Source organism: Heptranchias perlo, chromosome 24, assembly GCF_035084215.1.
Source record: "Heptranchias perlo isolate sHepPer1 chromosome 24, sHepPer1.hap1, whole genome shotgun sequence".
NCBI classification, from domain to species: Eukaryota; Metazoa; Chordata; class Chondrichthyes; order Hexanchiformes; family Hexanchidae; genus Heptranchias; species Heptranchias perlo.
The window spans coordinates 30092566-30107188 of record NC_090348.1 but is presented as its reverse complement, the minus strand read 5'-3'; the positions used below and the strand labels follow the sequence as shown (position 1 = coordinate 30107188).

The following is a 14623-nucleotide window of genomic DNA, read 5'->3' as shown; positions in this document are numbered from 1 at the left end:
TTGAAGAAAGCTGACTGTTGCTTAAAGCACAGCTGTGTTTAAACTACGCTGTCCCTTTAAGGCCGCAAAGTGTGACTGGACCAGAACAGTAATCTAATCTTCTACCTGCTTAACAACTGCCTGTGGGTAAGTGCTCTAAATAGGAACAGCCTGAGTTCAATTGGAGGTTAAGTACTGTAGCTGAAGGAAGTTTGTAAGAAAAATTCTAATGCAGCAATACTGCCTTTCCTCCTGAGACGAAGAATAAGGGAATGCTTCATTGAATCTAAATTGGTAGTTTATCAATCCCTGGCTACTTTCTTTGGAGTGATGCCAGATTATTAAAATGAGCAGAAGTCAGCAGGAAATAACTGACTTTTTTTTAATACTTTTTTTAAAAGGTTGTCCAGTTTTGGTCTCCTCATGTGTGAGTGATATTGAGGCTCTGGAAAAGGTGCCAAGGAGGGCCACAAGATTAATAACTAGTTTAAAACACCCAGATAGGTTTAAAGAGCTGGGTCTGTACACTTTAGAAAAGCTTGGACTCTGGGGCGATTTGATTGAGGTTTATAAAATAATGAAGGGTCTAAATTGTGTTTATGTGGACCAATTATTTCAACTGAACAGGTTAGGGTGGACTAGGGGGTCACACATACAAATTATGTAAGGGTGGAACTAGGTTGGATGTTGGGCAGTTCTTCTTTCCCCAGAGAATAGTGAACCTGCCGGCTTGTGCAGTGAACACTGATTTGCTGAATTCCTTCAAGAAAGAGCAGGACCTGTTTCTAGCTGTGGTGGAGATCATCTTGTAGAAGAGGTAGGTATCCTATAATATAAATCAGGGTCCATGTGATCTCCTGGACTAGTTTCGATTGCCTATTGTGGTCGGAGAGGATTTTTTTCCCCTAATTGGCCTGTGTTTTAATCCAGTTTCTCGCCTCACCCATGAGATTGCATAGTTCTGCGTGGGTGGGGAGTGTCTGTATTATGCTGCACTAGGCACAATTATATGGAACAAGCTAGATGGACCAGTGGGTCTCTTCTGTCTGTCATTTTTGTATTTTTGTATGATTTGCTTCTGTTTTACCAATATGATGTTAGCCAATCAGATGCAAGTATGATATGCATTTTGCATATATGATACTTCCAAGTGTGACACTTTAAGGTGTGATGGATGTGCCATACACTATATTTATTGTATGTATAGATCATTATATATAATCGGTGTACCATGGCTGCAGTGTGTACCATCCATAGGATCACAATAGCAATTTGCCAAAGCTTCTTCTACAGCACCTCCCAAACCCATGACCTCTACCACCTAGAAGGACAAGGGCAGCAGGCACGTGGGAACAACACCACCTGCACGTTCCCCCTCCAAGTCACACACCATCCCGACTTGGAAATATATCGCCGTTCCTTCATCATCACTGGGTCAAAATCCTGGAACTCCCTACCTAACAGTACTGTGTGGGAGAACCTTCACCACACGGACTGCAGCGGTTCAAGAAGGCGGCTCACCACCACCTTCTCAAGCGCAATTAGGGATGGGCAATAAATGCTGGCCTTGCCAGCAACACCCACATTCCATGAATGAATTTTTAAAAATTAGTGATTTCAATGCTAAACACTGCCATTTTTTGTTGTTCAGAAATCTCCTTGAATGGCTGAGCCTAGGAGAGGGTGATTGTGGGGCTGTGAGAGAGGAGGAGATGATTGCTGAATTTTCTAGTTTTCTATTCATAAATCAAGTTATTTATCTATTTCAAAGTTTGAGCAAAAGGAAAAAAAAATCTGTCTAAAATATTTATTTACTTTGTGTATTACCTTCATCCACAATTAGCTGGATCAACTGACATTTGGGAAATCCTCTCATCTGACCTTTAGTTTCACCAATTGGAAACAGAACTTCTGCTTGGCAGACTCCTATCACCTTAGGTTGTACAGAACACAGGATTACAAAGAAATACATAGAAATTACAACACAAACAGGCTGACAGCTCAATCAGACTGTGTTATTTATCTTGTACACAAACAGTGGTTCTTTCTGAAAACTGTACCATACTCATTTTGTCAAAAAGTAACAATAATATTGTTCATCTTTAGGCAAAATTTTGTAAAGGTCTATAGAAAATCTACCATGTCCATTCTGTGACAGGGATGCTTCTGAGGAAGCATAATGGTTAGTCAGTCCTTCACGTGTATCTGTGCCATTGGAGTTGCTGTGACAACCTACCATGAGAGTCTGATCATCTGCCAAAGTGAGGTATGTTCACCTCTTCTGCAGATTATGGGTATAGGGGTATCAGTGAGTAGGCACAGAGCATCTCTCGTGCAGCCTGACCTGTCTGGCATCCCTTTGATTTGCTCCTCAGATAGGGGGAGTTTCCATTGGGAAACCAACTGGTTCTAGGAATGGTGCTGGGGCAAAAAACATTAAAATAATTGACACAAAGGCTCACGAGAACCTATGTGCCAGCAGAAAAACAATTAACAAAAATGAGGCGGAAGTACTATAACCTAAAAAATATTTCGTGAATCTTCTTACTGGTCCTTTAAACTTCTATTTACAACTCAGCATGTAGCAACCCTAGACACCTATTTATATGGGTGTGTTTTGGGAGCAGCGTTACCTGGCTTCAAGGTTGGAAAAAAAAGACACGCAATGTTACTTGACGATTATTATGAATATTTCAAGTGAAAACTTCCTATACCTACCTCCGCACAAAAAAAATTGAAGCATGTGCTAAAAAGACAGAGACCAAACATTACAGGACTCTCTCCCTTTTTCTGTGCTGTAACCACCCAAGATTGGTGCACACAGGGCATTCATAACAATGCAAATCAGCCCCATAGTGTCTCAACACAGAGTATTAATATCAGTCTGTAATTTTATGCTCCCATCTACAATGCTGCCTATCTTTGTGCCATTGGCAAAGTTGGATATGTTGCCCTCTATCCTGTTATCTAAGTCGTTAATAAATACAGTGAATAGTTGAGGTGTAGATTTACTAGAATGATTCCTAGACTCCAAGGGTTCAATTACGAGGAGAGATTACACAAACTAGGGTTGTATTCCCTGGAATTTAGACAATTAAGGGGTGATTTGCTTAAGTGAATGGGCAAAACTGTGGCAAATGGGTTTCAATGTGGGTAAGTGTGAGGTCCTCCACTTTGGACCTAAAAAGAGTACTTTTTAAATGGTGAAAAGCTTGAAACAGTGGAGGTCTAAACAGACTTAGGGGTCCAAGTACATAGGTCATTAAAATGTCATGGACAGGTACAGAAAATAATCAAAAAGACTAATGGAATGCTGGTCTTTGTATCTAGAGGACTAGAATACGAGGGGGTAAAAGTTTTATGCTACAGCTATACAAAGCCCTGGCTAGACCACACCTGGAGTACTATGTTCAGTTCTGGGCACCGCACCTTAGGAAGGATATATTGGCCTTGGAGGGAGTGCAGCATAGATTTATTAGAATGGTACCTGGTCTCCAAGAGTTCAATTACGAAGAGAGATTACACAAACCAGGGTTGTATTCCCTGGAATTTAGAAGATTAAGGGGTGATTTGAACAAAGTTTTCAAGATATTAAGGGGAACTGATAGGGTTGATAAACAGAAACTATTTCTGCTGGTTGGGGAGTCTAGGACCAGGGGATATAGCCTAAAAATTAGAGCCAGGACTTTCAGGAGTGAAGTTAGGAAACACTTCTACACGCAAAGGGTGGTGGAAGTTTGGAACTCTCTTCTGCAAGTGGCAATTGATGCTAGCTCAATTGTTAATTTTAAATCTGAGATTGATAGATTTATGTTAGCCCCATATCCCTTAATACCTTTGGTTAAGGCGGGTATATGGAGTTAGGTCACAGATCAGCCATGATCTCATTGAATGGCGGAACAGGCTCGAGGGGCTTAATGGCCTACTCCTATTCCTATGTTCCTAGTACTAGAGACAAATATTCTTGTCTGGGAACGATTGAGCTGCTAGCACACCAGACAAGTTAACTCGCCCATCAGAGGCATTTCTAATTATGCCTGGTTGCAACAATAACACGACAATGTCAATTTTGAAACATTACTCTTGTTTGCTGAAAAAAACCTTTGCAGGCAGGTTTCAGTCCGTCAGAGGTTCTTTTTTGTTTTAATGTGAAGCTCACCTCCAAAGTGGATGGTGGGGCCTGGGAGGCAGAAGAAACAGATAAATCAGATTGCTAAAGTTAGTTTAAGGGAAAACGTAAAGGGTAGAGAGAACAAGGTATATTAGTTAGGAATAAACTGAAAGTAAGGTCAAGATAAAAATAGAATAGAGAGAATGAGTAAGAAGAGTGAATGAAGGGGAAAATTAAGGACAAAAGTATGTTAATGTTTTTAAGAAGAAGACTATCAACAGCCCTGAAAATCCACAACCCTTCTGGTGTACTCCCCTCGGAACTTTGGCAGAAGTTAGGGTTAGGGAGCCTCCAGCTGCCCATTTGGCATGAGGGGGCAGGACCAAGGGTTACTGAGGGGGGGGGTGGTGGTCTTCTTACAATGGGAGTTCCTGCCACATCTCTGAGGGTTGGTGTAGGTATACCTGCTCACACCAAGTGCACCTAAGTGCCAAAAGATGCTTGTAAAGACACCATCAGGATCTAGGCGGTGATCATGGTCTGGGCCTTTGAATATTCAGAGGTAAGAAGCTTTATTTTGTTTTAGTTTTGGCCTCATTACATATCTCCTTTATGGGGGTGGGACTGCCACTGGGCCCAGGCAGCTTCAGTCAGCTTTTCCGACCTCTTTGGTGGGCAGGCATCCTCAATGTGTCCCTAGTGGTGCAGGCACTCGTCATTGTAAGGATAATTGGAGAAACTCCCTTTTGACCCCAAATAGTTTGCCGAGGTCAGTGTTGGGGGTTCCCAGTGAGCACATCACCACTTAGGCCTGAATGCAACCCCACGCGGATATTCAGTGCCAATGCTTTTATTTTTTTTAGATGTTGATTGCATGGGTTTAATATTCTCGTAACAAAGCTACTCCCAACATTTGAGCAGCTTCATTACTGAAATCCAGGCTTTCTTTCAGTGTGTGAGGTGAAAACTTATAAATGGTGATGATTGTCTGGGAAAGCCTAGAATTCCCTGGACTCACTGGTGCTCCAGTGATTAATTGCATGAATGCTGTACGCTCTTACTGTATTGTCAAAGATGGTCCCTTCCTTTGCCTACATGATGAATCACATTTTGAGCAGCATATTCTTAATTCTCTGAAGCTTGCAGTAACATTTGAAGAATCATTCAGCATTCACATGTTTGCTTGTGACATCCACATTGCTGGCTACACCGGCCTTGTTTATTCCTACTTGCATAGTGCTTTTCTTATTACTTGTCACAGCTGTTTCAAATATTCCCCATTCATCTTCAGCAGCATTGTGTGCGTTAATTACATGTGAACTTACTGCTTCATCCATAGCTTTAAGTGGACAATCTGACCAACGCTCGTTTTTGTCCTTGCGACACTCTGTCTCCTGAATTTGAAAACGCACCCAGTATGTGTCTCCTACTACCACCTGAGAAAGCAATTCAAAGAGAAATCAGCTGCTTTTATCTCCTATGAAGCCAAAAATAAACAAGTGGATTTGAGCCAGATCATGAGTCTATTCTCTTTGTCTGTTTTTTCTTCCAATTTTCCCTCCCCACTCAATTATGAGGCTGGAACATGTGTGGACCTAGACAATTAGGGGTAATTTTTCAGTTGCCCTACACCACACAGCCAGCAGGGATTGCAAAAACACAGGTATGCTGCTAGTGATTTTCCGTTCATTGAAATCAATGCTTGCAAAGCCCCACCAATGGGCAGGGTCACAAAAATGTAGCCTTTAGTGCCAGCATATTGTTTCATCATGAGTCACCTCCAGACGCAAATATTCCAATGCTCTCCTGGCCAGCACTCATAAACCAGCTCATCCAAAGTGTTGCTGCCCATATCCTAACCTGCATCAAGCCCTGCTATCCCATCACACCTGTGCTCACTGACCTACATTGGCTCCCAGACTTCCAACGCCTCCAATTTAAAATTCTCATCCCTCATTTTCAAATCCCTTTGTGGCCTTGCCCCTTCCTATCTCTGTAATCTCCTCCAGCTCTGCAACCCTTAGCGAACTCTACATTCTTCCAACTCTGGCCTCTTGTGCATCCCGCACACCCTTTGCCCCACTATTGGCAGTCGTGCCTTCAACTGTTTATGTCTTAACCTTTTGAAATTCCCTCCCTAAACCGACCCACCTTAAAACCTACCTCTTTGACCAAGCTTTTTAATCAACCCTCCTAATATCCCCTTCTTTAGCTCAATGTCAATTTTTGTCTGATTACCCTTCTGTGAAGCACCTCGGGATGTTTTTTTACACTAATGGCTCTATATAAATACAAGTTGTTCTTGTTGAGTGACATCATAACAAAGCAATTTCCAGCAGGAGTCACTGCATAATAGCAAGAACTCGAGCTGATTTTCCCATCCATTGCACTGATGTCAATTGCAGCACTCCTACTGGCACCACAGCTGAGATCAGCTAACTCACATGAACTGTTAATCGAACCTGCACCACCTGGTTCGTAAGGCTTATTTACACACTGCCTCTCCCAACTGAATCATCGGTGATCGATTCATTCTCTGTCTTTCTGTTTCCTGTCTTTCACTCTTTGTCTCCCTCCCTCAAACCTCCTTGGGAAAGTCTCAAATCCATTCTGCCACTGTATAACAAACATCCATTACTTTCCAGTCTGAAAATATCTGGATTTACATATTTAAATCTACTATCTGCAAATTAATGATTAAACACCTGAAAATTTAAATAAGGCATACTCCACTTGAAATAAGAGTTAGTATAGAAATCCAGCCTATTTCTGAAAAGTGATTAGCCTTTTAATTGGGGATGGCATTTAGGGGGAAAAAATTGGATAAGGGCCATTTTCGGGTGGGGGTGGCATGATGCACTAGTACCCCGCGCCCGATGGCCGCTACACAGGCAGCATGTGACCTTCGTGCTGCCTGTTAATTATCATGATATCCCCGTGCAACCATAGCTACCCCTGCTGCTGAGAGGCTGCACAGAGAATGAGGAAGTTGGAAATGGGGCGTGCACAGCGCACGTCATCAGCAGCCTGCACCTCTTAAAGATACAGATGCACATTTCAAATGGCAGGTACACAGTTCACTAGGAGGAGGGAAAGATGACCGCGAGGATAACAGGACTGGCGCAAGACAGGGCTCTGTGCTTCTCCGATGATAAACTGGAGGCCCTGGTGGAAGGGGTGGACAAAAGGAGGGCCAACATGTACCCACAGGGTGTCAGTAGACCCTCCAGACTGCAGCTCCACAGGCTGTGGCACAAGAAGTCAATGCCAGGAGCATGGCATCATGCACATGGGTGCAGTGCCGAAAGAAGTTCAATGATTTGACACGAGTGGTCAAGATGAGTGAATGCAAGTGTCAAGTGGCACATCCTACCAACTGCACCAATACTCCATGCATCACACTCCCCGTCACCAACCACCAACAAACATTGCCCATCCATACGCAATGCTGCACTCGGCATGCTGCATCTCACCCACACATAGTACCACACTTGCAGGCCACACACCCACCACTCACAGGTCACACAAACTGGCAGCTATTCAACCATGCAAGACACATCACCCACACACCTTGCAGGATACTCACTGACACACTGTCCCCTGTCTTGCAGGAGAAGGCGGCGCATAACAGCTGGCAGCAGGAGAGACCTGAGGGTGGACAGGCAAGCTTACACGTCCCCACCCCCTTAGAGCAGACAGTGCTTCAGATCATTGGGCGGGCTGTCAGTGCAGCCGTGACAACATGCCGCGTTGGAGGTCCCGATGAAGGGGGTCTCTGCATATCTAATTCTCCTTATCCTTTCCCACTTCTCCCTCCTCCCATAACCTTTTCTGACTCACGTGCTGCAGATGGTGTCAGCACACATGTCTTACTTGCTCCTCTCCCCGCTCCACAACTCAACCTGTTTCCCGTTGTCATTGCAAATACCCATATGTGGCGGCACCGTCCGAGGAGGAGGACACTGAAGCCACACCGTCACTCTATCTGACTCTTGCTTCCACCAGCTCAGAGACTGACACTGCGCGTCCTTTATAAGTTAGAGGAGGGATCTGCACATGGTAAGACACCAGGCACAAGTGCGCAGGAGCCGGGGCGGGGGAACAGATACCACAGGTGCCAGCTCATCGGAGGGTAAGGTCGCTCACTAGTTCTGCCGCAGAGGAGTCAGATGTGGACTTTGAAGGGCCAGGCTACAGAAGACGGCTGATGGGCGTACATCGTCAAATGCTTGGAGCATTGGAAAACCTGCCGGAAACCTGCGCACAATGAGAAGGGGCATGGAGGAGTCCAGCTCCAACTTGGCACAGGGCTTTGCGCAGAGCTTGGAGCCCATCCTTTCCAACATGGAACGAGTGGTCACCTCCATCAGCACACCTGTGGAACCCACCATGATGCAGCGTCTGATGACTGATGTCACAGCTTCCATTGCAGCACAGACATCTGCCATCCATGGTCTGATTGCTGCATTGGAAGCTCAGACTGCTGTGGGTCCAGGGACCACTGTGGAACGGAGCTTCCAGGACGTCACTGCAATCCGTTCTCCAGCTGATCACCAGGATTGCTGAGGCGCCGCTCCGGGAGAGTGACAGTGGTGCCATGGCAGTCGGACCTGCTGTCCTCTCTCAGGACGACAGCATTCCTCCTCCCACCCCTGCCACTCTGCCAGTGCCCCTGCTGTTGCCTGTCAGCCAGCCAGGCCAGACTGCTGCAGCCCATGCTGAGGTGGTGCAATCTGAAGCCGGGCTCTCCCAGCCCAGAGCTGCTCGAGGTCATCCTCCAAGGCCATCTGCGTGCTCCTCTATTGAAGGCCAGCAGCCTCCCACCACCCATGCGCCAACCACTGGGGAAGCACCTCATAGGAGCACTAGGATAGGTAAAGGCAGATGAACAGAAGGCACTAAGGGAATACATAAGGGTGAATAGTTCTGTTCTGTTAGCATAATTTCATTTATTCATTGATAAATGAGACTTTGAATTTGCATTTGGTGGTGGCGGTTTTTATTTGTGCAATGAGCTGAGGGGGAAACCAATGTGCAATCAGATGGAGGGCGATTTGATTGTCTTATGGGAGCGGAAAGGTGGGGAGTGTAGGACTATTGGTGAGTTGGGGGATGTAGTTGACATTATTGATAGCGGGCACGGATCAGGCGAGCACACAGCCCTTGCAGACAAGGCGTGTGGTTCCTGTTGCACCCTTGCGTCTTCCTCCACTTCCTCTTCCGGCTCCACTCCTTCCTCTTCCTCCTCCTCCTCCTCCACCTCTGGCTCAGGGTCTTCTCAATAATTGGTGGCAAAGGCTGATCCCTCATAATGGCGAGGTTGTGCAGCATGCAGCATACCACCACGAATCTGTCCACCGCTCAGGGGAGTACGGCAGGGCTCCTCCAGACCGGTCCAGGCAGCGGAAGCATTGTTTGAGGAGGCCTATGGTGTGCTCCATGATGTCACGTGTCGCAGCATAGGTCTCATTATAGGCCTGCTGTGCAAGTGTGCGTGGGTTCCTGACCGGTGTCATGAGCCATGGCGTGAGGGGATAGCCCTTGTCGACCAGTAGCCAGCCTTTGACTTGCGGGTTGGGTGAAAGATAGCTGGCACGTTGGACCGCCGGATGATGACGGCGTCATGACTGCTCCCAGGGTAGCGAGCATCGACCTCCATGATTCGATGCGTGTGGTCACACACCAGCTGCACGTTCAGGGAGTGGAAGCCCTTTCAGTTGACGAAGACGGCTGAGTTAATAGGCGGGGCACGCAGGGCAATATGTGTGCAGTCAATGGCACCCTGCACCATGGGGAAGCCAGCAATGTGAGCGAACCCCTGTGCTCGCTCGTTCTGCTTGTCTCTGTCGAGAGGGAAAGTGATGAACCTGTTCCTCTTCTGGTAGAGTGAGTCTGTGACCTCCCTTATGCAGCAGTGCACTGCATACTGCGAGATGTTGCACATGTCACCAGCAGAGGCCTGAAATGATCCTGAGCCGTAGAAATTCAGCACCACGGTGACCTTCACAGCCACAGGCAATGCTGTCCTTGCCCTGCCCTGAGGCGGTAGTTGTAGCCGTACTAGTTGACAGATCTCGGTCATGGCTTCCTTGGTGAACCTCTGGCATCGGATGCAATCCTCCTGGGTCATGTTGAGGTAAGAGAATTGGTCCTGGAAGGCTGTCATTGGGTAGGGCCTCCTGCTCAGTGCCCTGCACCCCCTCATCCTCCTCGCAGCTTGACCTGCTATGCGTGGCCTCTCTGCATGGTCCCAGTTGTGCTCAGTGCCCAGCGGGAACCCTAGCAGACCGCCCATGGTTGCCAGGAATGTTGTTCAACCATGGTTGTAACTTTCTGAACCGTAAACCAGTACCTGCCAAACCACACTCAAATGTACTCTAGGAGCTCTCTAGGGAGCTTCAAAAAACACTGCCTACTCCACCAGTAGCTAGAAGCAATAATCCAGCAACTAACCTGCAACACCTGCATGGCCCCTTTAAATAGCGCTGGTAGAGGGTCCTTCAGGCACAGTAAGACACGTTCAGATTAAGACTGTGCGTTGAGTTGAGCATTAAGGTCCAAAATGGTGTCTATCACTTTAAATCAGCGTTGCACACTGCACGCATTTTCTCCCCACTTTACATGCTGCCATCATTCGGTATTTGCCCTTGCGCTAACTCCTACACCATGATGGCATCCGGCGCACGTCATCGCCCAATTTAGCACCAAAGAATCTTTCCCTCAGTGGGGCAGAGAGCTGTTAACAGTAGGTTTCAGTTTCCCTTATTACTGCTTCAGTCATAATTACTGACCTGACTCCAATTAACATAAAATAACCACAGCAAAAACCCTACCAGTTAATAACACCCAGGATAATTACCTGCCCTGGAGACACAGGGAACTGACGGTTCCTGATTTTAACCTGCTCAAATGAACAGGTGGCTAGGACACCTGCCCAAAACTAACAAGGTCCCTTTTTACACATGTATGTAGAGTCCTGACTACGTCATCAGGACCCAACTGCAATTTTAACTCAGCGACCTATGCAGGAAACCGCAGTGAGTTTCCTGCCATGACAACCTAGTGGTAAAGAGGGTCAGGGCCAGAATAGACCCAAAAGAAGTCTTTTTACCTCCTTTTTAGGGCCAGGAGGAGCAGGAATGCTCCTCCTAGGCCTCTCAAGGAAAGCTTAGGCCTCCACTTCTGTGGGCTCGCCCTGGCTCCCAATCACGAGACCCCTGAGGGACAACCCGATCTCGTAACTTACCTGATCTCAGTGGGCAGCTTCCAGGAGTTAAAATACCCTGGGCCTCATTTCTGAAGCAACTGGTGAGTTTCTTCTCACAGAATCATATTATTTTACAGCATAGAAGGTGGCCATTCGGCCCATCGTGCCTGGTTCTTTGAAAGAGCTAACCAATTAGTCCCACTCCCCTGCTCTTTCCCCATAGCCTTGCAAATGTTTTCCTTTTCAAGTATATATTCTAAAGATATTGACATGTTGGTTAGTTCATGTTGGATCATTCAGTACCTTTTTTATTGCATATATAATCTTGCTAAGTGTAAATGTCCTCTTCTTTTTATTTTCATTATTGAAGAATTTCAGTGCTAATTCCACAGATGCTTTCACCAAGGGGTTGTCAAGGCTTGCAAACACTGGGCAATCTTCACAAGTAACAGCAACAGTCACCTCTGGCAAAACAAGTGATACAATTGATTAAGAGCATGAAAGGCAAGTTGCAAGAATAGTTCAAAAGTATTCATCACTGAATGATAGAATCGTTTACATCACATTAACATCGATACCTGGGCTCAGTTTGAGAACCAGTGCAGAATTTAAAACATTTACACTGCCACCAACATCGTCAAATTATGCATATTGAACTATGCAACAATTTAAAGTAATCTCATTGCCATTCCAGTTTCACTATACCATGAACTGCAGCAGACCCTGTACTGCATTCATTCCACTATGAAATGGATCATGATTCACTTCATGAACTGGAGTCACGTCATCATTGAATTCATCCTCAATGAACAATTAGTCTGGGCAGCACAAATGCTATTTAGTATCAAAGTTATCTCCTTGGGACTCACCTTCCAGCCATATACAAAAAGAGACCAATCATTATTGTATGTCCAGGTCTAAGGAAATCGCCACTAGAAATGCCAGAATATGAATACTGAGGATCCAACTCCAATGTAGCACCTGCTATAGAGGTAACTTTTTAAAATTCCTCCCACAAGGCAAGGACAATCAGCCTGTTACATCATGAAATAACAATTTGGAGTTAACTGGGATGATTTTGTGTCACTGAGGAGGACTGATGTTTGTGGCAGAGTCATGTTTTTGAGGTGCTTTGATACAGACATCAGACATTGTGGCTGGAGTCAGTCAACCAGATCATGAAAAATGACTAAATGTTCAAAATCTGGTCATTGGAAACTCAACATTGGGGGAAAAAAAAACCTCTCTGGGCAGTGCTAAATCTCACTTCAGAAGGTCACAAAAAGAATAAAACTGGACGGACCACCTGGCATCAGACCACCAGGCACCGGACATGACAAAGGCAAACCATGCCCAGTCGACCCTGCAAAGTCCTCCTCACTAATATCTGGGGACTTGTGCCAAAATTGGGAGAGCTGTCCCACGGACTAGTCAAGCAACAGCCTGACATAGCCATACTCACAGAATCATACCTTTCAGCCAACGTCCCAGACTCTTCCATCACCATTCCTGGGTATGTCCTGTCCCACCAGCAGGACAGACCCACCAGAGGTGGTGGTACAATGCTAAACAGTCAGGAGGGAGTGGCCCTGGGAGTCCTCAACATTGACTCCGGACCCCATGAAATATCATGGCATCAGGTCAAACTTGGGCAAGGAAACCTCCTGCCGATTATCACCTACCGCTCTCCCTCAGCTGATGGATCAGTCCTCCTCCATGTTGAGCACCACTTGGAGGAATCACTGATGGTAGCAAGGGCACAAAATGTACTCTGGGTGAGGGACTTCAATGTCCATCACCAAGAGTGGCTTGGTACCACCACTATTGACCGAGCTGGCCGAGTCCTGAAGGACATAACTGCCAGACTGGGCCTACGGCAGGTAGTGAGGGAAAAACCTACTTGACCTCGTCCTCACCAATCTACCTGTCGCAGATGCATCTGTCCATGTGGGACATCAGCAGCAGCAGCAGAATTGTATTCCAGCACAATCTGTAACCTCATGGCCCGGCATATTCCTCACTCTACCATTACCAACAAGCCAGGGGATTAATCCTGGTTCAATGAGGAGTGTAGAAGAGCACGCCAGGAGCAGCATCAGGCATAGCTGAAAATGAGGTGCCAACCTGGTAAAGCTACAACATAGGACTACATGCATGCTAAATAGCGGAAGCAACATGCTATAGACAGAGCTAAGCGATTCCACAACCAACGGACCAGATCAAAGCTCTGCAGTCCTGCCACATCCAGTCGTGAATGGTGGTGGACAATTAAACAACTAACAGGAGGAGGAGGCTCCGTGAACATCTCCATCCTCAATGATGGCAGAGTCCAGCACGTTAGTGCAAAGACAAGGCTGAAGCGTTTGCAACCTTCTTCAGCCAGAAGTGCTGAGTGGATGATCCACCTCGGCCTCCTCCCGATATCCCCACCATCACAGAAGCCAGTCTTCAGCCACTTCGATTCACGCCACATGATATCAAGAAACGGCTGAGTGCACTGGATACAGCAGAGGATATGGGCCCCGACAACATCCCGGCTGTAGTGCTGAAGGCTTGTGCTCCAGAACTAGCCGCGCCTCTAGCCAAGCTGCTCCAGTACAGCTACAACACTGGCATCTACCCGACAATGTGGAAAATTGCCCAGGTACGTCCTGTCCACAAAAAGCAGGACAAATCCAATCCAGCCAATTACCGCCCCATCAGTCTACTCTCAATCATCAGCAAAGTGATGGAAGGTGTCGTCGACAGTGTTATCAAGCGGCACTTACTCACCAATATCCTGCTCACCGATGCTCAGTTTGGTTTCTGCCAGGCCCACTCGGCTCCAGACCTCATTACAGCCTTGGTCCAAACATGGACAAAAGAGCTGAATTCCAGAGGTGAGGTGAGAGTGACTGCCCTTGACATCAAGGCAGCATTTGACCAAGTGTGGCACCAAGGAGCCCTCGTAAAATTGAAGTCAAGGGAATCAGAAGGAAAATTCTCCAGTGCCTGGAGTCATACCTAGTACAAAGGAAGATGGTAGTAGTTGTTGGAGGCCAATCATCTCAGCCCCAGGACATTGCTGCAGGAGTTCCTCAGGGCAATGTCCTAGGCCCAATCATCTTCAGCTGCTTCATCAATGACCTTCCCTTCATCATAAGGTCAGAAATGGGGATGTTCGCTGATGATCGCACAGTGTTCAGTTCCATTCGCAACCCCTCAGATAATGAAGCAGTCCGTGCCTGCATGCAGCAAGGCCTGGACAGCATCAAGGCTTGGGCTGATAAGTGGTAAGTAACATTCGTGCCAGGCAATGACCATCTCCAACAAGAGAGAGTCTAACC

At 46.5% G+C, this 14623-nt stretch overlaps 1 protein-coding gene across 1 annotated transcript in view; it reads right to left on the bottom strand.

Annotated features, from left to right (window-relative positions):
* The window catches only part of LOC137341785 (T-kininogen 2-like), a 53638-nt gene that overhangs the window by 9400 nt on the left and 29615 nt on the right, over positions 1 to 14623 (bottom strand). Inside the window, exons 6-8 of the mRNA XM_068005287.1 lie at positions 11601 to 11761; positions 5416 to 5526; positions 1807 to 1912 (exon numbers count right to left, since the gene is read on the bottom strand). Of these exons, the coding sequence (XP_067861388.1) occupies positions 1807 to 1912; positions 5416 to 5526; positions 11601 to 11761 (378 nt within the window). The remainder of the gene's footprint in view (positions 1 to 1806; positions 1913 to 5415; positions 5527 to 11600; positions 11762 to 14623) is intronic.